Below are 25,814 nucleotides of genomic sequence, written 5' to 3' on the forward strand. Positions count from 1 at the left end.
CTTGCAATTTAAAATACATATTATGTCTATTTGAGCAAATGTCTGGCTTAAAAATTAATTTCCACAAGAGTGAGATATTCTTGTTTGGGGCAGCTGCTGATAAAAGGCAAGAATACTCCAGAATATTCACTTGCCCTGTGGGAGAACTTCCTGTGAGATACTTAGGACTCCCAGTTGATAAGAAAAGAATTAAGAATAAAGACCGGAAACCATCTGAAAACAAAATGGAAGGAAAATGTGGAACCTGGCAAGGGAGGTTGATAGCTAGTGCTGGGAGATTGACTTTAATACAATCCTCACTGACTGGAATACCATACTTCATGATGTCATTTTATGGGCTGCCAGTGGGAGTGGAAAAGAGAATGAACTTTTTTAGGGCTAGGCTGTCATGGTAAGAAAGTAATGACAAGAAAAAGTGTCACTTGGTAAGATGGGGAGAGGTATGTAAACCAAAAGATATGGGTGGTTTGGGTATTCATAATTTAGCCTTTATGAATAAAGCTTTGCTATACAAATGGTGGTGGAAAATTATAACACAGATGGGGTGTGGCAGAGGATTCTGAAACATAAATACATTAAAAAAATGCATTACCAGTGCCAAGAGCAGAAAAAGTGACTCACAATTCTGGGGTGAGTTGATGAAACACAAGAATTTTTTCTTCTCTTTGTGTAAATTTGAGGTAGGCAATGGGGAGAATACCAGATTTTGGGAAGACTGATGGATTTGCCCTAAAGCTCTAAAAGATAGTTACCCACGCCTTTACAACATTTGTTTTGATAAGGAAAAATCAGTGGCTGGCATTTTAAAGGGAGGGATTGATAAAATTAGCTTTAGAAGATCTTTATGTGGGGAATCTTTGCACTTGTGGGAGCACATCAGAGAGGTGTGTGAGAGTGTGACACTTGATGAAACTCAAGATAAAATTAAATGGACTCTGTCTGGAGATGGCAAATATACTGTGAAAACATGTTATAGACACCTGGTCCAGAATGGGCTACACTATTCATACAAATTCCTTTGGAAAACAAAAATGCCCCCCAGGGTCAACGTCTTCTTATGGTTGTTGCTGAGGAAAAGTATTCTTACCAAGCAAAACCTGAAAAGAAAAGGATGGCAGGGGGATACAAAATGTTCCTTTTGTGGTCGAGAGGAAGATATAGAGCATCTCTTTGTACATTGCTCGGTGGCGAAAATGCTTTGGATGGTTATGAAATGTTCTTTTGACATACATGATGTTTCTGACAAAATTAATGACATATTTGATAGATGGATAAATAAATTTGAAAAAAATGACAAGAATCTTATGACCATGGGAATATCAGCTATGCTCTGGACGATGTGGAAATTGAGAAACAGACTAGTTTTTGATAATCACAGTATTATTGATCCTTGTGTTCCTGTGAATTTGATCATTAAAAATTTACATGAATGGTGTGTGTGTTGCAGAAAAACCAAGGAAGAATAAATTGCATGAAGGAGGGCGTAAAACAAGTTGAGCAGGTGGCTATGGAGATTTTCAAAGCGACGCGCGGATGGACGACTAAAGTTCCAAGACTGGGAGGCTCCTGAAGAACAGACCGTGCTGAAGCTTATCTCTCTATGCTGCTTGTAGCTCATATGTTTTTTCTCCTTTCCAGCTTCTTTTGTGTTGCGACCTGAACTTCTGGTCCATGATGGCAGAGACATTTAATCCTTTATGTAATAGCAAGTAGAACTTATAACGCTAGCTGCTGGGGGCTTCTCTGGCGCTGGTTGGTGCTGGGGTTTTAGCCAATCTTGACATAATGTTGTGTGGGAGGAGGGAGGGATGGATTCCTCCTTCAACACAACATCGTCAGATTTAGAAGTGTATGCTGGTCCGCGTCGGTGAACATTTGATTTCTCTAAATGAAATTGGGGAGGCAAACTCTCTTTTATCAGGAAAAAAAAACGAGACCAGTCCATTGCCTGTGCATGAAGTGAATCTGGAATTATTCTTAAGCCCACTTTGTATTTGTACAAAGGGTGTGTATAGGACACATCTAGATGTGACATAGTTATGTCACATCTAAGCTCATGTCCACTCTGTTTGTGGTCTATTTTTTATTTTTGTTTTTTTGTTTTTTGTTGCTGCATTATATATTTATGGGAGTTTTAAATGTGACATCCTTAAAAAAACATCTAGATGTGAATTAGACAAACTGTTGTACAAAACCTAAATTTATCCGACGAAACGAATTATTCCTTTCACCCCACCACCCAAATCTCCAATTAAACATCCACAGTATGAACAATCACCGGGCTCCTCACATGCCGATCCCCGTCGGACCACACGACGGCCGCCGACACGAACTCGTTCGCCCCACCCAACACGCCGGAGACCGTCACGGTGAACGACAGCCTCTGACCCAGCTGGCTGAACACCAGCCTCCTCGGCGAAACAGCGACGCGGACGAGTTCAGGCCGCGAGCTGACGAGCTTGGCAACGTACACCGACCCGGGCACGCCGACGTTGGTGACGGTGCGCGGGAAGTGCGCGCTGAAGTTCTTCCCCGGTGCGGCGTGGACCGCCATGGTCGGGTAGTTGAGGTCGGCCGCGGACCCTCTCCGGCCGCCGCGGCAGGGCGCGGCGTCGTCTGAGTCGGTGACGAGCTGGAGCTGCGTGGAGTTGTACCCCTGGGCGCACAGCATGCGCACGTAGTCGCCCTCGCGCGCGTCGTACACGAGGCCCGGGTCCGGCGCCCGCACCGGGTTCAGCTGCCCCGCGCCGTAGGTGAGCTCGCCGCCGCCGCGGTTGCGTGACGAGTTCATCGGAGTCGCTGCACCCAAACGCCGGCGTCGTCCAAGTGAGTATGATGCGGATGGAGGCCGTGAGAGAGCGGGTTAACTAGTTGAGATTACCTGTGGTGATGAGAGCCGACATGATCATCGCCGGCGACCAGTCGGGGTGGAAGGACTTGACGTAGGCCGCGGCGCCGGTCGCATGCGGGCACGCCATGGACGTTCCCGAGTCGATGCTGTACGCCACGCTCCTCCCGGACACCGGCGACAGTGGTGACCACGCCGCCAGGATGTCGATCCCCGGCGCCGACAGGTCAGGCTGCAGTGCAATGACCATACAAAATGCATGAGCCCCAGATCTGGCCATCCTTCTCAACTGTAATTAATCCGTTTATTTACTGTGCAGCATGGCTGATGATCTGACAACCTTCAAGATCGAAGGGGTGATCATGTTTGGACCTGGAGAGGAGAAACTGGCCACGATGGGGGCTTCAGAATCGAAGGCCGACTCGCTGGCGAGGATGGTGCCCACAGGATTCCTGAAGAACACATCATGAGATTTCACCATTTCAGCCCTGCAAAATACAGTACATTTTTGTCTACGGGACATACCGTGTTCTGTTGACGTAGGCCATGATTCTAGTGAACTGGGCCTGGCTAACCATGACGGCGGGGAGGGGCAGCGAAAACGCGATGTCGGGCTGGTCGGTGCCGATGACCGCGCCGGCAGCGCCGACGGTCACCGGCCCGCTGCCGTTGCTGGGCAAGGCGCAGAGCAGGATCTTCCCCTTGTATGACCGTCCCGCCACGGCCAGCGATTCTGCTTCACAAGAACTGCATCACGGTATACGAATAACATCACGTAATTGTACAAATAATACTTACTAATAATCTGTTTCTTTAGCTAAGGCTGTATTACCCATTGATTGGAAAAACAAATGGAACATCCTTTAGCTCCGGGAAGATGTTAATGGAGGCCCCCTGCGTCACAAGAACATGGTAGAAGTCCACCTTGAGCAGGATGATGTCTGAGTTTCAGTGGGTAGATCAGCTGACGCCTCGCTTACCACGATGGTCTTGCCGTTTCCGAGCACCAGCTTGTCGACGAGCCGGCGGTCGGTGCTACTGGCGGCGACGGACAGAATCCACGGCGCGACGTTGCAGACGCGCCCGCTCTCCAGCCCGGAGTTCCCTGCCGCGGCCGACGTGAGCACCCCGGCCTTCATGGCGTGGAACGAGCCGATCGCGGCCGCGTCCTCGAAGTACTGGGCCGGCAGGTCGTCCCCGATGGAGAAGGAGATCAGGTCGACGCCGTCGGCCACGGCGTCGTCGAACGCCGCCAGCATGTCCGCGTCGCTGCAGCCGTCGTCCGAGCAGACCTTGTAGATGGCGAGCCTGGCGCCCGGCACGGCGCCCCGGGCCGTGCCCGCGGCCAGGCCGCCGAGGCTGATGTTTCCCACCGCCCGGCCGGCCACCGTTGACGCCGTGTGGGTACCGTGGCCATCGGTGTCCACCGGCGACAGCCCGGCGGTGGACGATCCGTGGTTGTACGCGCGAGCACCGATGATCTTGCTGCGACACGTCGACGGCACATGGTCAGCCAGGAGCACGCCGGAGTGAATGGCATGCAAGAAGAAAGGGCGTACTTATTGCAGGTGAAGTTAAGGCAGGCGCCCTTCCATCTGCTGGGCGGCGGCCCGAAGCCCTCGTCGGAGAAGGAGGGGGAGTCCGGCCACACGCCCGTATCGAGCATGCCGACGATGACGTCTCCCTCGAGCTCCAGGCTTCGCTTTGCCGTCTTAGGGAAGCCTAGGAAGTCCCATGATCTTGTCGTGAGAAGCTGGCGCGTCCTGCTTGGAAAGATTGACACCACACACTCCATGCCTGGCAGGTAAAAGCCGTGCAGTGCATTCATCGCAGTGTATCATAATGTTACGTTGTGTGCCAATGGGCATCAAGCTGATGCCTATGGAACTTGGTAAAACTTGGCAGAAACTCAATTTACAAATATGTAATTATCCTTCATTCTTATCAAGTTTCATCAGGTTTTTTCGTGTTCTAGAGTGCATCACTTAGTTTCACCATGTTTCGGAAATCAAATTTAAAACCCGTCAAAATATATTGAAGAGTGGTCTCGTTTCAAAGTTCATGTTGCAAGGAACACAGATATGCAAATGAAACATAAATTAGACTTTCACTGCAAAGAAAATAGATTCAAAATTGGAAATCAAATGAAAAAGCACGCGAGGGTGAAATTAGCATGGTGTGATGAGTGGAGAATGCAATCTTTTTTTTTTTTGCGGGGAGAATGCAATCTTTGGCAAAAGCATGCATGCATGGCATAAATGTGATTAATGGGCTGATAAAGCACAAAGCAATATTTCTCCCAATAATGACCAATACTAAACATATACCTGGGAGACAAACATACATGATAGGATTGACGACTAAGTGGTAGAATTGCTTTTATCCAACATCAGAGCGATATATTTGAACTCAACCTCATTTTTAGTGCGTCAACGATTGAACCTATGGACCATTAGATCAAGAACCAATGGCAGAAAAGAATTTTTCAGAAATCCTGAAAGAGATGATTTACCGTATGATCCCTTATCGAGGGACATTAAATGGTTTAGCTTTGCTATCCTCGCCCTATTCCAAAGGCACATGTGCGGACAACATTAGCCAATTTGAGCCAATAGTTTTTTTAATGTTATCTTTAAATTCTTTTCGAATGGATAAGTGTTTCGCCTTTCTCTGGTACTCCCTCCGTCCCATAATATAAGAGCGTTTTTTACACTAGTGTAGTGTCAAAAATGCTTTTATATTATGGGACGGAGGGAGTAGCTCATAAACCATTTTTCCAACTTAGATTGTGTTGGGCGTTAATATTTTGGACAGGGTTCTTATTTCTCCAGGCGATCGTTTCACGATCTTCACTGTTGAGGGAACAATAGGATCATCCTAACATAAGTTCCTAAAAAACCATATGACAAAGTTCACTGGTCTTTCATGAGAGTAGTATTTCAAAGAAGGATTTTTGATCAAGGTTAGACCCATTTTCCTCTCTTTTTTGAGAAAAGACACCCAAAGGGCACGATAACTAGGCAAAACCTTATTGCAGAGTTGCCACAACAATTAAGTAATGGAACTGACCTTGTTATGTGGCCTGGTTCATCTACGACAACTTATACCACAAGGTGCATGTATGCTCTTGTTTGTCAAGGACCCTCCGGTTTTCCAAGCAGTTTAGGGTTTGTTTGGTTGTCAGTGATGTTAAAACCTGGGCAATAAACCCCCAACGGGCAATTTCCCTGCTCAGATCGGATCCCTGGGAAAAACTTTGTTGCTGTTTGGAGACCAAGGGAAAAGGGAGTAGAAATACTATAGAAACGCTCGTTGCAAGATCCGCCCGCGGAGGGAAGAGAAAGCCATCGCCGTGGAACAGTTGGCAGAGGAAGTGGGATCGCTAGCGAAGGAGATCGAGAAGCGCCGCGCTGTTGCCTCGAGGGTTTTCTGCCCGAACCCTACAGGTGTGGATTGTTTCCCCGTTGAAACGACGCGGATGGGGGAGGGAAACCGTGGCGGGCCAGTGACCAAATGCGTCGTGGGCTTTCCCCGGGCTGACTTGCCCTGTGGATTGTGCACCCTGGTTTTCGACGGGGTTCCCGGGGGGATCCTGCGTAACCAAATGAGGCCTTAGAGGCTTGTATTCCTCTTAGAAATCAAGGTTTTTCCAATGGCAACAGATTTGGTGATGCTAAGCTTGCCATCTAGCAAACATGTTAATGCTAATGTTGTGTGCTCTTTTTGCGGGGTGATGAAGATGTTGACCATATTTTTGAATTGTGGGTCCTAACCCAATTCATGTGGAGTTGAGTGCGGTCATGGTTGAATGAAACCCAAAAAGGTTGCCCTCTTGTTAGCCCCGATTTCTAGTATGACTAGACAAACTAAACACCTAGTTTAGATAGGTGTTGGTGCCCAAACCTAGGTTTTTTTGGGCTACTAGGAAGAAGTTTACTATTGAAGCTATGTTCCCTACTCATTTGGTCTTTTCAAAATGGATGCGTTGCTTCATTAGTGGAAGCCACTTGCTAGAGATTGGAATGCATGCACTGGCATGGCCATCAAGATTGAATTTTCGCTTGCTATTTTTCGACCTTCGAAAACGCCCACAAATGCAGGGGCGAAACCTAGAAACGGGTTGAGCCCCTAACTGGGCCATGTATGTGGGCTTTGCGCTATTACTTTCTATGATTTTTTTCATAAGTTTGGGCCTAAGCATCGGGCTAAGGTCCGCACTTGCACAAATGCCCCTTAGAAGCATGTTTTGTTGGGTCATGTTGTTGCTCCTATCTTGGATGTACTTAACCTATATGCTACCCCTCAAAAAAAAAAAAAAACTGAACCTATTTGCTTTAAGATCCCTTGTGATCTTGCTATGTTTGGCTGCTTTGCCTTTGTGGTTTTCTAATAGTATAAAGTTGGGCACTGCCTTTTCTTCATAAAAAAAAACAAAGATCTAATGAAGCTATGATAAGTTCCATTGGTTCATCTAGACCCAGTGCTTGTATAGCAGCTCGGTCCATGCCGGCGTCGATACCCTGACTAGCTTCCTCCACTTGCTCCCTCTTTCTCCAAATCCCTCCTCCAAAGGCCAATGAAATCTCTCTTCTCGCCACCTCCCATGCCAGCTTCTATGTATGTCCAGTGGCTCCCCCGCTACCGGATTCATCTTATGCTCCCGCGCCTCCTAATCTTAACAACTACCGTCGCCTCTCCTATCTCATTGTTTGGCTTGGATCTCCACCCATCAATGATCATGACATGCTTGTGAATGGCGGCGCAGCTCCCTATATAGATTTGTTCGCCACCCTTTGCATGCCATGCCGGTGTTCCTCCAAGCGCGGGGAACACAAAGAAAAAAACCCTCCCTCTGGGCTAGGTAGCATTTCATGGCAGTCCTCTGGATGATATAGAAGCGATCTCGGATGCCAAGAGATGGAAGGAAGAAGAAAGAAGAGAACAATTTGTCCAAGAAAATGGTAACAATCCTTCTGAATTAGATGGCATAGTGGCTTGGTGAGCGTACTAGAGAGCTTTTCTTTCTCGTCTTTTGTGAGTCTTGCTGCAAATCCATTCAGGGTCCTCTGGTAACTGTAGATGATCCTCTCGTGAGCGGAGCTGCAATCCATATACATAGTACACAGATTCAGTCACTTCCTTACGTGTGATTGCCTCATTGGTGTAGTTCAGAAATGGGTTTTGTCATTTTGTGACGTGTAAGTTGACCAAGATTTTGGAAATAAGGATTTATCCTGACCTGTGATCGAGGTCGAGGGCCCGGCTCAGCAGCTCGTGGTGGGCAACGGAGAAGCCGCCGGCCGTCTTCTCCTCCCCTGCCGGTGGATGCCCCATGTACACGATGTATACCTGCACGCACGACAGAATTCCATGTTCTTACGAGTGATTTGCCCGAAGAAAACTAATGCGCGTGATCCGACCTGTCTCTCGTCGTCGTCGCCGCCATCGCCGTGATCGGAAGCATGCAGGCCGGTCACCGAGAGGAAGAAGACGGCAGCGATGGCAGCCTTGATCGCGGCGGCGCCGGCCATCGTACGCGTGTGCGTTTGGCGCCGTATTTTGGACAACGCCGGGAGCGTAGTATTTGTATAGCGCGTAGTAAGGCATGGCAGCTTCGGATACGTCGACGGCAAGCGCTTGCCGCCCCACTGGATTATGCTGCTACGTGATCAGTGATCACCGTATAGTCTCGCTTGCACCGGAGGGTTTCTTGGCGTTTTCTGGCGAATATAAACGCTAAAACGGTAAGTTGGTCCTTGGTGCGTACGCCCGGATGCTGTCCTAGACCATGAAGTTAAATTTGCGATGGCTTGTTGTCGAGCGGCATTTTTTCTTAAAAGAATTAAACGCTTTTAGGATAGGAATGGATCAGATCCGGAATAAGAAGAAGAACAGCAGATAATAAACTGAAATCCCAGCCCTTGTTCATACCGGAAATGGTATGTATACTATGCTAAGTCATATTAGGTTCCTGATTGAAAATGGGGTTAAACACCCACATAACTTAATTAAGCTAAGCATACTTGTCATATCATCGTTCGCTCCGTACCCCTTCGCTCGTTGCGACCCAAGTGCACTCATCTAGATTTTCCCCTGCCTGTTGCCGGCACCGCCGCCGGTCCACCTCGTCTCCTCTAGTCCTAGGACCATGCAGGTGCGGTGGATCCCGACCCTTGCTGGAGGGAGGGCTCCGATTTTAAGTGTTTTTTAAAATCTTGTTAGGGTTCGTGACACGCTCAGGAAGACGAGGTGAGAGCGGCTTCCTGAAGATGGAGTGAGGTTCTCTCTGCCTAGCCCCCATCCCAGCGGTGCTTTTAGCGTCATCAGAGGGCGTTTGGAGGTGTGTCTTCGATGGATCTCGTTGGATCCGGTCGGCGTTGGTCGTCAGTGGATCCTCTTGGATCCGGTCTTAGTTTGTCAATATCTATGTGTCTGCAAGTTAGTTCCTTCCGATCTACACTTCTCTTCATAGACGGCGGTTGTTGTTCTGGTGCGCTGGTCCTATGGGGACTTAGCACGACTGTCGGTGTTAAAATCGGCAAATCTCAGGTAGAGGGTCCCAAGCTTGGTGATCTGAGCTAGATGGTAACAGGAGAAATAGGGATACGATGTTTTACCCAGGTTCGGGCCCTCTTGATAAGGTAAAAGCCTACGTCTTGCTTCTTATATATTGATTGTGATGGGGTACAAAGTACAGTATGATCTATCTCGAGACCGTATGAAGATGTTCCAAGCTCTAAACCTTGCAACTGTGCCTCTACAGACTAAGCCCCACGGCTTATATAGACGCCGAGGGTACCTAGGGTTTACACACGGCCAGTTGCAATCTAGGTAGGGATAAGCATGCCGATCATTCAAATATGCTTGAAGTGTACTCCAAGCCAGAAGATTTACATATTGATTACGCCGAGCGCCAGGGCCAACATAGCCCATTCATCAATCTTCGGTGGGTCCTCGGACCGGCCCATAACCGACGGGCCGACGTGGCAAGCACCCCCTAATCTAGGACACCAACAATAGGCCCCGAACTAGCCTTCAAGCTGAGGACATCGGGGATCTTCATTGGGATAACCTTGTAAGCTTGAGTCTTCGGCTTCGTTGGCGAGTTCCATCCACCACGTTGGCTTTTGATTCCGAGGTCATGCTCGGCTCCGAGGTTTTTCTGGCCTTCCCAATTGCGACCATGTGCTTCATAAGGTAACAGGAGATATCTTTCAACAAGACCCCATTTCCCCGGCTTTAATGTGCCTTGGTTATTCGGGTTATCGTGTAACCGGCCCGTTGTTTTCAAGAATACTATGAAAATTTTCCGAGGTCAATTCCTTGGGAGGGAAGTTTTATTTTCCGAGAACTTCCTATGACCCTTGGTGATTTTTTGGCCCGACACCTCGATATGCCCGCTAATGGGGAACGTGGTGGGCCTGACGATCCTTCCTTGATCTGTGTTCATTTATTAATGCTTGACTCCTGGGGAACAAGCGGAGTAACTATTGGGGACTCAAACGTCCCATCGTGGTAAATAAATGGTGATTGGGGGGGGGGCGCGATATGTTTAACCCTGCCTGCTTCTTCCCTATCGCTAGCAACTTTCTCCCTCCGGCCTTGCTTTCATAGCTTCAAGAATGGCAGATGCCCCTGGCTCATCGAAGCGCCCTAACGGCCGCCACCAAGGAGATTGCAAGAGTTGCTCTGTTACCCCAATGAAGCTCAATCGCCTCGCCACTCAAGGGTACTTGCCCGATCCAGATTTCGTATCCTTCCGCCCCGGGCTGCAGCCCACAGACATAGGGGTTATCAACGATAACTACCCAACTCCCCATGGAGAGGAGCGGGTTTGTTTCATCCCCTTCCTTCTTCGAGGCCTCCGCTTCCCTATCCACCCCTCCCTCAGGGGCCTCTTGGCGTTCTACGGGATCCAACTCCACCATCTGGCCCCAAATCCCGTTCTCCACATAGCGGGGTTTGTTGCCCTTTGCGAGGCCTTCCTGGGTTGTGAGGTCCACTTCGGATTATGGCAAAAGTATTTTTTCCTAGCTCCTTGCTCATGCCACAATTATGTCTACGAAGTGGGTGGGGCCGAGGTGTGTCGAATTGCCGGCGCAGGCCACCTCCCCGGCACCCCAAAGGAGGATGTCGAGACGTGGGTAATCGAAAGGACCAACACACCAGAACAGCAACTGCCGCCGATAAAGAGAAGCGTAGATCGGAAGGATCCAACCTGTAGATACACGAACACAGACGAACGAAGACATGATCCATGTGGATCCACCAAAGACAAACACCGACCTAATCCCGTGAGATCCGTCGAAAACAAATCTCCACACGTCCTCCGATGATGCTAGAAACACCACCGGGACAAGGACTAGGTGGGGAGAACTTTATACCTTCTTCAGAGAGCTGTTGCCGCCTCGCCTCTCTAAGCAGAACACAAACCCTAAAAAAACTCAAAAAAAATATATGAAAAAACAAAGACCTCCCGCCGGCAAGGGCCGGTATCCACCACGCCTCCTATGGCCCCAAGACAACATGAGACGAGGTAGACCGGCGACGGCACCGACGGGAGGCACGAGAAACCCTAGCCAAAGGATCCTCCTTCTTCCGTAGGAAGAAAGAAAACGATCGCCCACCCGAGTGCTCCAAATCCTCCTCCCTACATTTAGTCCTTACTGTGATTATTTTGCATTTCAAGAGACAGACGTTCAAAATCAAGCAGAGTAGGACACGTAGTAAAGCGGCACGGATGCCGGCACATCTCTCTCGCTAAAAAACTTCACCGAGGCCGGTAGATCTATCTTTGCACAGCACGAGGTGTTGCCTGCCTCGATGGATGAAAAGACTGTCAGTACCTTTCGTCCACTCAACCAATGAATGATGCACTAGTCAACACAGTGCCAAATTGCTCAGATCTGAACTTTCCGTTTGTCGCCACCCCCCGGCTTGTTTTGCTCTGTTTTGCGTGTGAACATGGGTAGATCACACTATCAATAATACTGTTGGCCCTAGCCAGTTGTCCTTGGCAGATGCTCTTACTCGTACTTAAAACCACACTCATGACTGTATTAATGTGCTACATCCAATACCATTAAAGCATAAGCAACAAAATGCTACAGGATCCTAGCTTCAGAATCAAGAAGGGGCTCAAACAAAATGAGCTCAAATATGCATTGCAACGCTGTTAGTGGTAGATTAAACACACAACACAAGATTTTACAGGACGCACATGTATACACAGTCTTACAGACGTAGCAGCGGCGCCACTGGCGAGTGGTTAGTAGTGCAGTGACCACCACTGAGCCACTGGCCGGCCGGTGCACCATGGATGGATGGATGGACGTGTCTTTTTCTGACGCACGCATGCGCGGCTCGCCTAGGTGGGATTCAGATCCTGGAACATGGACTCCCACGGCGTCTCCGGGTCCTCGCCGCCGCCGTCGCCCATCTCGGCGTCCTCGTCCTCATCGTCGTCGGCGTCGTAGTCGCTGTCGCAGGTCTCCGTGCTCGCGAAGCACCCGGCCACGATCGCCGTGGCCATGTACGTCGTCGGCGACGCGACGGCGCCTTTCTTCGTTGTTGGCTTTTGGGCGCTGTTCGTGAGAGTGTGCATGGGCTTGCCCACGCGCGTCAGGAGAGCCGCCAGCTTCCTCTTCGTGACCTCCCGGCCGTCCGCGGCCGTCGGCGCGCCCTTCCACCGCGCCGGCCCTGCCACGCCCTGGTGGCAGAGCGCCAGCGGGCGCGGCGCGACGGCGGCCTTGGACCTGCCCCGGCGCGCGGCCGAGCGGAGGCAGCCGGCCAGGGAGCGCGCGGACCGCTGCGCGGCCGCGGCGAGCAGCCTGGTGGCGCGCCACGGCAGGACGGTGATGGCGGCCGAGGCGGAGGACTCCTTCCGGGCGAGCTTGAGGATCTCGAGGCGGTGCTTGGCGACGGCGACGCCCATGGTGGCGAGGAAGGCGTGGTCGAGGTGGCGGACGTCGGCGGCGCCGAGCTCGTTGCGCGCGAAGAGGAGCGCGTACTCGGCGGCCAGGTCCTCGCCGAGCCCCGCCCTGCGCAGCCACTCGTACCAGTCCATCCCTCCCTCGCTCGCTCCCTAGCTCAGGTGTGTAGGCGGGACGCACGAGCGGCGTGACGGTGTGCACGGGACGAGGGTTTAGTACAAGCTATGCTAGCACAGTAGCAGGGGAAATGGCTGGCTGCTGGCTGCTGGTGGCTGGTGTGGAGCGATGTACGAAGGTGCGTCCTGATGTGAGCATGATTGGGGGGAGGAGGTTGGTGGATGGTTGGAGGGGAGCGAGCGCGAGGGTGGATCTGGTTTGCCGGCAACGGCGTGCCGCGCTGCCGCTCCCGTGGAGAAATGAAATTCTAGCTGAACCGGTTTTCACCGGGTATGTTGCTGCCGCGGGATGGAGTAACGAGATTCGTGCTGTATTCGACAGTCAACGTGTACGAAAAAAGTTGTTTACCGGAGCGATACCTTTTTTTTTTCGGAGGGTAAAGTTTCTATTGATTACACAAACTAATAGTCTTGCTTACAAAGATATGGAACATCGCCTCGACCGGAACCGAGCCACACAACAGTGCGCTCTTCTACTCTACCAAAGTTTGCAAGGAAATGGCTAACTTTATTTTGATCGTGCGAGATGTGAGCTAGTCTCGTATCTCTTCCTCCCCTCATGAGACATCTGGTCTGGTCTATCAGCATAGCAAAGCGAGATCGATCCATAGTGTCGCCCCTCAACATATTGATTCCGACAAGACAGTCGGTCTCAATCTCCACCGGCAGAGGCGTCCATGGGAGCGCTAGGTTTAGGCCCTCCATGCACGCAGCCAGCTCAGCTTCAAGTGCATCCACGCATCTCCGTAGTTGACGACATGACGAGAAGATGATTGTGCCCGAGCTGTCTCGGAGCACCATGCCCGCCCCGGCCGTGCCTGTCGTGGGGCAGAAGGAGCCGTCGGCGTTCAGCTTGGCCCAGCCTGCAGGAGGGGGAAGCCATCTGGCGGGAGCCCACGCGCTCGTCGGGGCTTGTATTGGCGCCGCACCGGTGTGCAGCGCTTCCACCACCTGCTTGCCCTTCACCATATCAGCCTCCGGCTGGTTCTGCACGCCGATAATGGATTCCACGTAACTCAGCAGGAAACGGCAGGACGCTTCGACAGGAGGAGGTTGCTTGTCGTGCGTGAGCTCATTCCGAACAAGCCAGCAGCGCCATATATAGCAGCATCATCAGCTCCAGTCACTCCCGGTCCGGCAGGTCACAGAGGCATTGAGCTAGCCACTCTGTCCCCGTCCGCCTGAATGCCTTCACCTCGGGGATGCGCCAGTGTTCTTCCTTGGCCAGCCATAGTCCGACTGCCCGTGGACTCCTGCAAAACGTGTGGAACGTGTCCTCTGGCTCGGTAGCGCAGAGAGGGCATAAGTCAGAAACCTCAAGACCCCGGCGTTTCTTGTTCACCCAGGTGGGTAGACAATCAGTGACGAGTATCCAAACAAAGGTGCGCACCTTAGGAGGAGCAGGGCACCTCCATATAAAAGACCAGACGGCCCGTCGCCCGTCCGGTGCCCTGCTCGCCGCGACTGATGAAGGCCTCATGCGTTCCTCCAGAGCAAGTCGATAAGCACTCCGAACCGTAAAACTGCCACTCTTCTCCGGCGCCCATGCAATAATATCTTCACTCAAGCGTGGTGAAGTTTTAATCTTCAGTATCTCCTCCGCGTCAACCGGGTAGAAAACTTGATGGATCACAACTGGCCCCCATCCACCATGGTTGTCAAGGAGGTCCGCCACCCGCCTCAATCTGCACCTGCCCTACGGTGTGACTGCTTTACCGGTGCCGTTCCTCGGGATCCAGCTATCACGCCAAATGCGGATGGATTCACCGTTCCCCACGCGCCAGATAAGACCTCTTTTCAGCAGCTCCAGCCCATGTTGCACACCTTGCCATGTTGCCGAGGCGCCAGCCGGGAACACCGTGTCCTCAAGTCTACCGTTGGGGTAGTACCGCGCCTTCAGAAGACGCGCACACAAACTATCCGGATTGGACAATAGCCTCCAACCTTGTCGTGCCAATAGCGCTTGATTGAAGAGCTGTAGGTCTCGGAAGCCGAGCCCACCTTGTGCTTTTGGCTTGATCAAATGAGTCCACGCCTTCCAATGCATCTTCTTCTTCCCTTTCTCCACACCCCAATACAAGTTGCGTATCATCCTCATGAGGTCCTCGCAGGTAGAAGCAGGGAGACGGAACACACTCATGATGTATGTGGGGATCGCCAGAGCCACCGATTTAATCAAAACTTCTCTACCGCTCTGTGCCAGTAGTTGTGCTGCATCCACTCCACCGTTCTCTTTGTTTACTTCTATTGCAAGTTCTGGAATTTGTCCTTTGTCATACGCCCGGAAGGGGTAGGGAGCCCAAGATAGCGATCTTCAAAACTATGGTGCTGTACCCCCAACACTTCCTTTACCTCCTCACGGATATGGGCTGGGCAGTGTTCTCCAAACAGGATGGAGCATTTGTTCGGATTGATGAGTTGGCTGGTAGCGTGGGCATAAGCGTTCAGCGCTTCCTTGACATTGTTTGCTTCGAGGGCCGACGCACGAAAGAAGAGCAACGTGTCATCAGCGAACAACAGATGTGAGATGCCAGGAGCTCTTGGACAAACCCTCATTGGAGTGATCTCTTGGGCCTGCACTTTCAGTCACAAAATTGCAGCAAGACCGTCAGCAACAAAGAGGAATAGAAACGGAGAAAGGGGATCTCCCTGCCGAAGCCCGCGCGTCGGTGCAAATGACTCTGAGAGGGTTCCGTTAAGATTAACACAATACCGAACCAAGGTGGCACATGCCATGATCCACTTCACCCATTGGCTCATGAAACCCATTCTCTGCATCACTTGCTCAAGAAATCTCCAATCCACTCTATCATATGCTTTTGACAAGTCCAGTTTATAAGCACAAAAACTCATGTCCGGATCCTTCTCCTGCCTTATATAGTGTGTGCATTCAAATGCAATGAGGGCATTATCAGTGATGAGCTTCCCTGGCATGAAAGCACTCTGCTCCTCGGACACCACCTCACCAAGGATAGGCCTGAGACGGTTGACCAAACACTTCGAGATGATTTTGTACACCACATTACATAAACTGATAGGCCTGAACTCCGTCATCATCTTTGGGTTATCCACCTTGGGAATGAGGACAATAGTGGTTGAATTCACTCCCTCCGGCATTATACCCGTGGCGAAGAACTCACTTACTGTCGTGATGATATCCTCTTTGAGTATGCTCCAATGGCGCTAAAAGAATCTGGCCAGGAGGCCATCCGGTCCTGGCGCCTTGAGGGGGCCAATCTGGAATAAAGCGTCACTGATCTCCTTTTCAGAAAACAGGGCACAAAGCTTGTCATTCACCTCGGCAGGAATCACCTCCTCAAACAGCGGCACTACAGTCTCAGGTTGGAGGGTTTTGTCAGCCTCAAAAAGATTTCGAAAATATGCGAGCGCCATACCTGACATGACACGATGATCTGTTTGGTAGTTGTCGTTGGCATCAATCAGCCCTTTGATCTTGTTCTTGTGCACTCTCCACACAGCCTTCCGATGGAAGAACTTTGTGTTGCGGTCACCATGTTTCAGTCATTCCACTCGCGAGCGTTGGAGCCACATCATTTCCTCCTTATAAAGCAGTTCATTCATATGGTCAGACTCCCTGCGTATCTCATTCCGGTCTGCATTCATGTTAGTGAGCTCCTCTAATCTCGTTCTGGACTTCTCAATTTCTTTCGTGATGTTTCCTAACTTCTTATTGATCCATTTGTGTAGCGCTAGCAGTATTGACCGGAGTGCCGAGCAAATGTTGCCCAGATTACCTTTTTCACCAGCTACCCCCCATGCCTCCGCCACAATCTCCGCCAGCGCCGGTTCCCTTTCCCACATGACTTCATACCTTCGTGTTTTTCTGGTGCGCACCCGGGTCTCCCTACACACCGGAGGATAATAGGGAAATGATCGAAGCTGGGAGACGTGAGGTGTGCCACTTCACACTCCGGGAACAGGTCACGCCAAAGGCTGTCTGCCACAACCCGGTCCAGGCGCACCTGAACATTGGCACGCCCACTGCGCTTGTTATCATATGTGAATGGGTGCCCCGAGAATCCCAAGTTCACAAGCTGGCAGTCCTCTAGGCATTCCCTAAAGGCGACCATCTGGTTCCGGGGCCGAGGAGTATAAGACAAGTGCTCAAAATCCCACATAGCCTCGTTGAAATCCCCTACCACCAGCCACGGAATGTCTGCCGTACCTCTTAGCCTGCATAAACTCTCCCACATTAGGTGTATGTTTTCGACCCTTGGTTCTCCATATACAAACGTTACCTGCCACATCGGTTCATCATCAGAAAGTCTCACATACGCATCAATCCATCTTTCATTTATATCAATGACATTGACAGCCAAAGATTCATCCCAGTACAAAGCTAAGCCACCACTCTTTCCCTGGCTAGTAAAGCCCTCAAAAGCTTTGAGACCTAATCTATTCCGCACTCTCATCATTTTATGCTTTGGTTGTCTAGTTTCACACAAAAACACCAACTTTGGGGAATGAGCTCTACAAAGAGCCTGGAGGTCACGAACTGTACAAGAGTTCCCTGCCCCTCGACAGTTCCAGAATAAGCAATTCATTGCGACTGACGGGGCGCCACACTTGGCCCCGTCAGCTTACCAGCGGCCCCAAGGCTGGTTGCCTCCAAATCCTCCTCACGCTCCTTGCTGCTTGCATCATCCTCTAGGTTCTGAGCCCCCACCTTCCCCTTCTTCTGGACGCCTCCCTCAGAAACATCCTCGAACGGCACCACCGCATTAGCGTCATGTGCTAGCAAGTGTCGGCCCTTCAAACTCTCCATCTGCCTCTTGCCCAGCACAGAATCATTATAGTCCATCGACTCCCGAGCACTCCCAAAAGACACCTCCAGATTATCAATGTCATGCAACACAGGTATCATGTCATCCCGACCTAGCGGGGCTTCTCTATGCACCAGCGTCCCATGCTTCTTGTTCGCCGCCACCTTTTTTTGCACCCCCGCCGGCTTCTTAGGTTGTTGCTTTGGCGTGACCTCTGACCTATCCGAGGATTTAGCCTCGAACTGCATCTGCATTTGTTGAACCTTGCTACACTCCGGCTTCTCTTTTTCAAGCCTCAACCAGAGCCCTTTGACATGTTTTGCAAGCTGTTCATCCGCCTCCTCAGCACCCACACCCTCATTGTCCTCAAAACCATCATGCGCATCTACCCTGTTAGGGATCTCTTGTTGTTCTTGCGGGCTCATGCTTGCCGCTGAACGCGTCGAATACTGTGTCGCCGTTCCTGCACTCCCCAGGGAGAAGTCCATCACCCGACGAGCTCTCGGTTGCCCCGGCGATGGAGTGTACGCTGGTCTTTGTTCAAACTTCTTGAAAGCGGAACATCGGAGGGTGGAATCATAACCCTTTGTGGCCATTGATACGTCTCCAACGTATCTATAATTTTCTATTGTTCCATGCTATTATTTTATCTGTTTTGGATGTTTAATGGGCTTTAATATTCTCTTTTATATTATTTTTGGGACTAACCTATTAACCGGAGGCCTAGTGCAAGTTTCTGTTTTCCCCCTATTTTAGAGTTTTGCAGAAAAGGAATACCAAACGGAATGAAACCTTCGCGATGATCTTTCTTGGACCGAAAGCAATCCAGAAGACTTGAAGTCAAAGTCTGGAACTCCACGAGGAGGCCACGAGGCAGGAGGGCGTGCCCCGGGGGGTAGGCGCGCCCCCACCCTCGTGGGCCCCTCGTAGCTCCACCGACGTATTTCTTTCACCTATATATACTCTTATACCCTAGAAACATCAGGGGGAGCCACGAAACCACTTGTCCACCACCGCAACCTTCTGTACCCGTGAGATCCCATCTTGGGGCCTTTTCCGGCGATCTGCCGGAGGGGGAATCGATCATGGAGGGCTTCTACATCAACACCATTGCCTTTCCGATGAAGCGTGAGTAGTTTACACAGACCTTCGGGCCCATAGTTATTAGCTAGATAGATTCTTCTCTCTCTTTGATTCTCAATAAAAAGTTCTCCTCGATGTTCTTGGAGATCTATTCGATGTAATACTCTTTTGCGGTGTGTTTTTGCCGAGATCCGATGAATTGTGGATTTATGAACAAGATTATCTATGAATATTATTTGGTTCTTCTCTGAATTCTTATATGCATGATTTGATATCTTTGCAAGTCTCTTTGAATTATCGGTTTAGTTTGGCCTACTAGATTGATCTTTCTTGCAATAGGAGAAGTGCTTAGCTTTGGGTTCAATCTTGCGGTGTCCTTTCCCAGTGACAGTAGGGGCAGCAAGGCACGTATTGTATTGTTGCCATCGAGGATAAAAATATGGGGTTTATATCATATTGCTTGAGTTTATCCCTCTACATCATGTCATCTTGCTTAATGCGTTACTCCGTTCTTATGAACTTAATACTCTAGATGCATGCTGGATAGCGGTCGATGTGTGGAGTAATAGTAGTAGATGCAGAATCGTTTCGGTCTACTTGACACGGACGTGATGCCTATATTCATGATCATTGCCTTAGATATCTTCATAACTATGCATTTTTTTATCAATTGCTCGGCAGTAATTTGTTCACCCACCGTAATACATGCTATCTTGAGAGAAGCCACTAGTGAAACCTATGGCCCCCGGGTCTCTTTCCTATTATATTGCATCTCTTTTATTTACATCGCATCTCGTTTACTATTTTGCAATCTTTACTTCCAATCTATACAACAAAAATACCAAAAATATTTACTTTATTATCTCTATTAGATCTCACTTTTGGGAGTGACCGTGAAGGGATTGACAACCCCTTTATCGCGTTGGTTGCAAGGTTCTTGATTGTGCAGGTACTAGGTGACTTGTGCGTTGTCTCCTACTGGATTGATACCTTGGTTCTCAAAACTGAGGGAAATACTTACGCTGCTTTGCTGCATCACCCTTTCCTCTTTAAGGGAAAGCCAACGCATGCTCAAGAGGTAGCAAGAAGGATTTCTGGCGCCGTTGCCGGGGAGATCTACGCCAAGTCAAGACATACCAAGTACCCATCATAAACTCTTCTCCCTCGCATTACATTATTTTCCATTCGCCTCTCGTTTTCCTCTCCCCCACTTCTAAAACGATTTTTGAAAACCTTTGCCTTTTCTTCGCCCTCCTTCCGTTCGATCTTGTGTTACCATGTGCCTTCTTTTTGCTTGCATCTTCACTTGCTAAAAGTTTATGGATCCTCATCCACTTGCTAATATTTTTAAGAGATCCAATTATGATGAACCAATTGCTAGTGAGTTGAGTGCACTAGATTATCTTTATGTGGTTTTGCTTGAAATTGGTGAATCTGAAAATTGTGATGAAGTGTTGAAAGAAGAAAATTATAAAGTGATTCATGATAGTGCCTTGAATGAAAAGCATGATTGCAATGTTGTTATTATAAATTCTATTAATTTCAATTGTGCTAATAATATTCAAAACCCTAACCTTGGGGATGCTAGTTTTGCTATGTCCACTACTTGTTGCAATGATCATGATTGGGGTGATTCTTCTTATGATCATGAAAATTTATTTAAACCCCATGACGAATATGAGATTGATAATAATGTTTGCAAGAATAGTGAAGGTGGGTTTGGAAGAGTGTCAACTTTGGATCCCACATATTTGGATAATGTTCAATCTTATGAAGTTTTTGATAAAAGTGGGTTCGGAGAGGTCATGACTTTATTTTATGATAATCCCACTATTTTGGAAGAGTGTCAACTTTGCATGCATGTGGATCGTGTTGAGAAAATATTATGTGATAGCTATATAATTGAATTTTCTTATGATCCTACATGTAATTATTATAAGAGAGGAAAATATGGTTGTAGAAATTTTCATGTTACTAAATTACCTCTCTTCATGTTGAGATTGCTATTGTTTCTTTCTTCTTCCTTGCATATGGTGGTTTTTGTTTGTCTTGATAATTTGTTTGCCTATACAATGCCTATGCATAGGAAGTATGTTAGAATTAGATGTGTTTTTCACATGTTTTATGATGCTCTCTTTGTGTTTCAATTGCTATCTTTCATGTGAGCATCATCGAAATTATCAATGCCTAGCTAGGGGCATTAAACAATAGCGCTTATTGGGAGGCAACCCAATTTTATTTTTGTTCTTCACTTTTTGCTCCTGTTTAGTAATAAATAATTAATCTAGCCTATGGTTAGATGTGGTTTTGTGTTTTAATTAGTGTTTGTGCCAAGTAATACCTTTAGGATAGCCTACGGTGATAGTTAATTTGATCTTGCTGAAAAATTGGAACTTTTGCGCGCACGAAAATAATTTTCATAAATCACAGGAACGTGCTTTTCAGTTAATTCTTTTTGAAGAAGATTAATAAAAAAATTCTTAGGACTTCCTAATTTCTCAGGACTTTTGGAGTTACAGAAGTATTCGAAAGTTACAGATTGCTACAAACTGTTCTGTTTTTGACAGATTCTGTTTTTCTTGTGGTGTTTGCTTATTTTGATGAATCTATGAGTAGTATCGGGGGGTATGAACCATAGAGAAGTTGGAATACAGTAGGTTTAATACCAATATAAATAAAGAATGAGTTCAGTACAGTACCTCAAAGTGGTGGTTTATTTTCTTATACTAACGGAGCTCATGAGATTTTCTGTTGAAGTTTTGTGTTGTGAAGTTTTCAAGTTTTTGGGTAAAGATTTGATGGATTTTGGAATAAGGAGTGGCAAGAGCCTAAGCTTGGGGATGCCCAAGGCACCCCAAGGTAAAATTCAAGGACAACCAAAAGCCTAAGCTTGGGGATGCCCCGGAAGGCATCCCCTCTTTAGTCTTCGTCTATCGGTAACTTTACTTGAGGCTATATTTTTATTCACCACATGATATTGAGTCTTTGCTTTCTAGTTTACCACAATCATCCTTGCTGTACACACCTTTTGGGAGAGACACGCATGAATCAGAATTTATTAGAATACTCTATGTGCTTCACTTAGATCTTTTGAGCTAGATAATTTTGCTCTAGTGCTTCACTTATATATTTTTAGAGCACGGTGGTGGTTTTATTGAATAGAAATTATTGATCTCTCATGCTTCACTTATATTATTTTGAGAGTCCTTTAGAACAGCATGGTAATTTTCTTTGGCTATAAAACTAGTCCTAATGTGATGGGCATCCAAGATGGGTATAATAAAAACTTTCATATAAAGTGCGTTGAATACTATGAGAAGTTTAATGCTTGATGATTGTTTTGAGATATGAGGATGGTGATATTAGATTCATGCTAGTAGAGTAATTGTGAATTTGAGAAATACTTATGTTGAGGTTTGCATGTCCCGTAGCATGCACGTATGGTAACCGTTGTGTAACAAATTTGAAGCATGAGGTATTTCTTTGATTGGCTTCCTTATGTGTGGAGGTCGGGACCGCGCGATGGTTAACTCCTCCCAACCCTTCCCCTAGGAGCATGCGTGTAGAGCTTGGTTTTGATTACTTGTAGATTTTTGCAATAAGTATGTGAGTTCTTTATGACTAATGTCGAGTCCATGGATTATATGCACTCTCACCCTTCCACCGTTGCTAGCCTCTCTAGTACCGCGCAACTTTCGCCGGTACCATAAACCCACCATTTACCTTCCTCAAAACAGCCACCATACCTACCTATTATGGCATTTCCATAGCCATTCCGAGATATATTGCCATGCAACTTTCCAACGTTCCGTTTATTATGACACGCTCCATCATTGTCATATTGCCTTGCATGATCATGTAGTTGACATCGTATTTGTGGCAAAGCCACCGTTCATAATTCTTTCATACATGTCACTCTTGATTCATTGCACATCCCGGTACACCGCTGGAGGCATTCATATAGAGTCATATTTTGTTCTAAGTATCGAGTTGTAATTCTTGAGTTGTAAGTAAATAAAAGTGTGATGATCTTCATTATTAGAGCATTGTCCCAGTGAGGAAAGGAAAATGGAGACTATGATTCCCCCACAAGTCGGGATGAGACTCCGGATGAAAAAAAATAAAAAATAAAAGAAAAAAGATGCCAAAAAAGAAAGAGAAAAGGCCAAAAAACAAAAAAATGAGAGAAAAAGAGAGAAGGGGCAATGCTACTATCCTTTTACCACACTTGTGCTTCAAAGTAGCACCATGATCTTCATGATAGAGAGTCTCTTATGTTGTCACTTTCATATACTAGTGGGAATTTTTCATTATTGAACTTGGCTTGTATATTCCAATGATGGGCTTCCTCAAATGCCCTAGGTCTTCATGAGCAAGCAAGTTGGATGCACACCCACTTAGTTTCTTTTGTTGAGCTTCCATACATTTATAGCTCTAGTGCATCCGTTGCATGGCAATCCCTAATCATTCACATTGATATCTATTGATGGGGATCTCCATAGCCTATTAATATGCCTATTTGATGTGAGGCCATCTACCTCCTTTTTGTCTTCTCCACAACCACATTCTATTCCACCTATAGTGCTATGTCCATGGCTCACGCTCATGTATTGCGTCAAAGTTGAAAAAGTTTTGAGAATACTAAAGTATGAAACAATTGCTTGGCTGAAACCGGGGTTGTGCATGATTTGAATATTGTGTGTGACGAAGATGGAGCATACCCAAACTATATGATTTTGTAGGGATGAACTTTCTTTGGCCATGTTATTTTGAGAAGGCATGATTACTTTGTTAGTATGCTTGAAGTATTATTATTTTTATGTCAATATTAAACTTTTGTCTTGAATCTTTCGGATATTAACATTCATGCCACAATAAATAAAATTACATTGATAATTATGTTAGGTAGCATTCCACATCAAAAATTCTGTTTTTATCATTTACCTACTCGAGGACGAGCAGGAATTAAGCTTGGGGATGATTGATACGTCTCCAACGTATCTATAATTTTTGATTGTTCCATGCTATTATTTTATCTATTTTGGATGTTTAATGGGCTTTAATATGCTATTTTATATTATTTTTGGGACTAACCTATTAACCGGAGGCCCAGTGCCAGTTTCTGTATTTTTTCCTATTTTAGAGTTTTGCAAAAAAGGAATACCAAACGGAGTCCAAACGGAACGAAACCTTCGCGGTGATCTTTCTTGGACCGAAAGCAATCCAGAAGACTTGGAGTCGAAGTCTGGAACTCCACAAGGCAGGAGGGTGCGCCCAGGGGGGTAGGCGCGCCCCCACCCTCGTGGGCCCCTCGTAGCTCCACCGACGTACTTTTCTCGCCTATATATACTCTTATACCCTAGAAACATCAGGGGGAGCCATGAAACTACTTTTCCGGGCGATCTGCCGGAGGGGGAATCGATCATGGAGGGCTTCTACATCAACACCATTGCCTCTCCAATGAAGCGTGAGTAGTTTACCACAGACCTTCGGGTCCATAGTTATTAGCTAGATGGCTTCTTCTCTCTCTTTGGATCTCAATACAAAATTCTCCTCGATGTTCTTGGAGATCTATTCGATGTAATACTCTTTTGCGGTGTGTTTGCCGACATCCGATGAATTGTGGATTTATGAACAAGATTATCTATGAATATTATTTGGTTCTTCTCTGAATTCTTATATGCATGATTTGATATCTTTGCAAGTCTCTTCGAATTATCGGTTTAGTTTGGCCTACTAGATTTATCTTTCTTGCAATAGGAGAAGTGCTTAGCTTTGGGTTCAATCTTGCGGTGTCCTTTCCCAGTGACAGTAGGGTCAGCAAGACACGTATTGTATTGTTGCCATCGAGGATAAAAAGATGGGGTTTATATCATATTGCATGAGTTTATCACTCTACATCATGTCATCTTGCTTAATGCGTTACCCCATTCTTATGAACTTAATACTCTAGATGCATGCTGGATAGCGGTCGATGTGTGGAGTAATAGTAGTAGATGCAGAATCATTTCAGTCTACTTGACACGGACGTGATGCCTATATTCATGATCATTGCCTTAGATATCTTCATAACTATGCGTTTTTTTATCAATTGCTCGGCAGTAATTTGTTCACCCACTGTAATACATGCTATCTTGAGAGAAGCCACTAGTGAAACCTATGGCCCCGGGTCTCTTTCCTATTATATTGCATGTCTTTTATTTATATCGCATCTCGTTTACTATTTTGCAATCTTTACTTTCGAATCTATACAACGAAAATATCAAAAATATTTACTTTACTATCTCTATTAGATCTCACTTTTGCGAGTGACCGTGAAGGGATTGACAACCCCTTTATCACGTTGGTTGCAAGGTTCTTGATTGTTTGTGCAGGTACTAGGTGACTTGTGCGTTGTCTCCTACTGGATTGATACATTGGTTCTCAAAACTGAGGGAAATACTTACGGTACTTTGCTGCATCACCCTTTCCTCTTCAAGGGAAAACCAACGCATGCTCAAGAGGTCGCAGCCATCCCTATCCTCTTCTTCTCACAAGCCTCCTTGTCATGTCCCATGAAGCCATAGTGAAAGCAGAAGTGTGGAACCCTTTCATACTTGAGCTTGAAGGTACTGCGCTTAATTTCCCCCTTGGCCTTGTACTCCAGCGTTATTTCCTTCTACAGCCTTTTGTTATAGGGCAGCTTGATACGAATTCGTAAGAATTCATTTGTGCCGGAGCCCCTATCCGGAGCGTCCACCTCCAGCACTTCACCTAGTGCACCCCCAACTGCATTACCATATGCTCTAGTTTGCTTCTTCCATGGGATATCAAAAACTCTCACCCAGAAGGAACAACGTCCAGTTCAGTCTCTGAGGGCCTAGCCTCGTTGTCAAATGGCGCAACAAGCAGGGCGTCACCATCATAGATCCACGCCCCGCCTCTTGCCACGAACTTGTAATCTCCGTCCAAGAAGAAAGTTATAGCATAGAAATTCTTCCTGATGTGTGTT

At 47.6% G+C, this 25,814-nt stretch overlaps 2 protein-coding genes across 2 annotated transcripts; both read right to left on the reverse strand.

Moving 5' to 3' along the window:
* Window positions 1-2,151: 2,151 nt before the first annotated feature.
* On the reverse strand, window positions 2,152-8,379 carry LOC109764866 (subtilisin-like protease SBT4.3). Its single transcript, XM_020323649.3, has 10 exons — window positions 8,269-8,379; window positions 8,088-8,197; window positions 7,857-7,948; window positions 4,408-4,645; window positions 3,829-4,333; window positions 3,681-3,742; window positions 3,374-3,595; window positions 3,189-3,300; window positions 2,882-3,080; window positions 2,152-2,799 (listed from the first exon to the last, which is right to left on the reverse strand). The coding sequence occupies exons 1-10, from the start codon at window positions 8,377-8,379 to the stop codon at window positions 2,252-2,254; spliced, it is 2,199 nt and encodes a 732-aa protein (XP_020179238.1). The 3' UTR covers window positions 2,152-2,251.
* A 3,502-nt stretch (window positions 8,380-11,881) lies between these two features.
* LOC109764869 (uncharacterized) lies at window positions 11,882-13,284 on the reverse strand. Its single transcript, XM_020323652.4, has one exon. The coding sequence runs from the start codon at window positions 12,912-12,914 to the stop codon at window positions 12,216-12,218; it is 699 nt and encodes a 232-aa protein (XP_020179241.1). The 5' UTR covers window positions 12,915-13,284; the 3' UTR covers window positions 11,882-12,215.
* Window positions 13,285-25,814: the final 12,530 nt, after the last annotated feature.

Source organism: Aegilops tauschii, chromosome 7 (genome assembly GCF_002575655.3).
Source record: "Aegilops tauschii subsp. strangulata cultivar AL8/78 chromosome 7, Aet v6.0, whole genome shotgun sequence".
Taxonomy (NCBI): Eukaryota; Viridiplantae; Streptophyta; class Magnoliopsida; order Poales; family Poaceae; genus Aegilops; species Aegilops tauschii.

Coding starts and splice junctions, on each gene's coding strand:
- LOC109764866 (XM_020323649.3), bottom strand. CDS start 8,379: ATGGCCGGCGCCGCCGCGATCAAGGCTGCCATCGCTGCCGTCTTCTTC. Junction 4,646..7,856: donor CGAGAAAGAAAAGCTCTCTA/GTACGCTCACCA, acceptor TTTACCTGCCAG/GCATGGAGTGTGTGGTGTCA. Junction 3,301..3,373: donor GCCTACGTCAACAGAACACG/GTATGTCCCGTA, acceptor TGTGTTCTTCAG/GAATCCTGTGGGCACCATCC.
- LOC109764869 (XM_020323652.4), bottom strand. CDS start 12,914: ATGGACTGGTACGAGTGGCTGCGCAGGGCGGGGCTCGGCGAGGACCTG.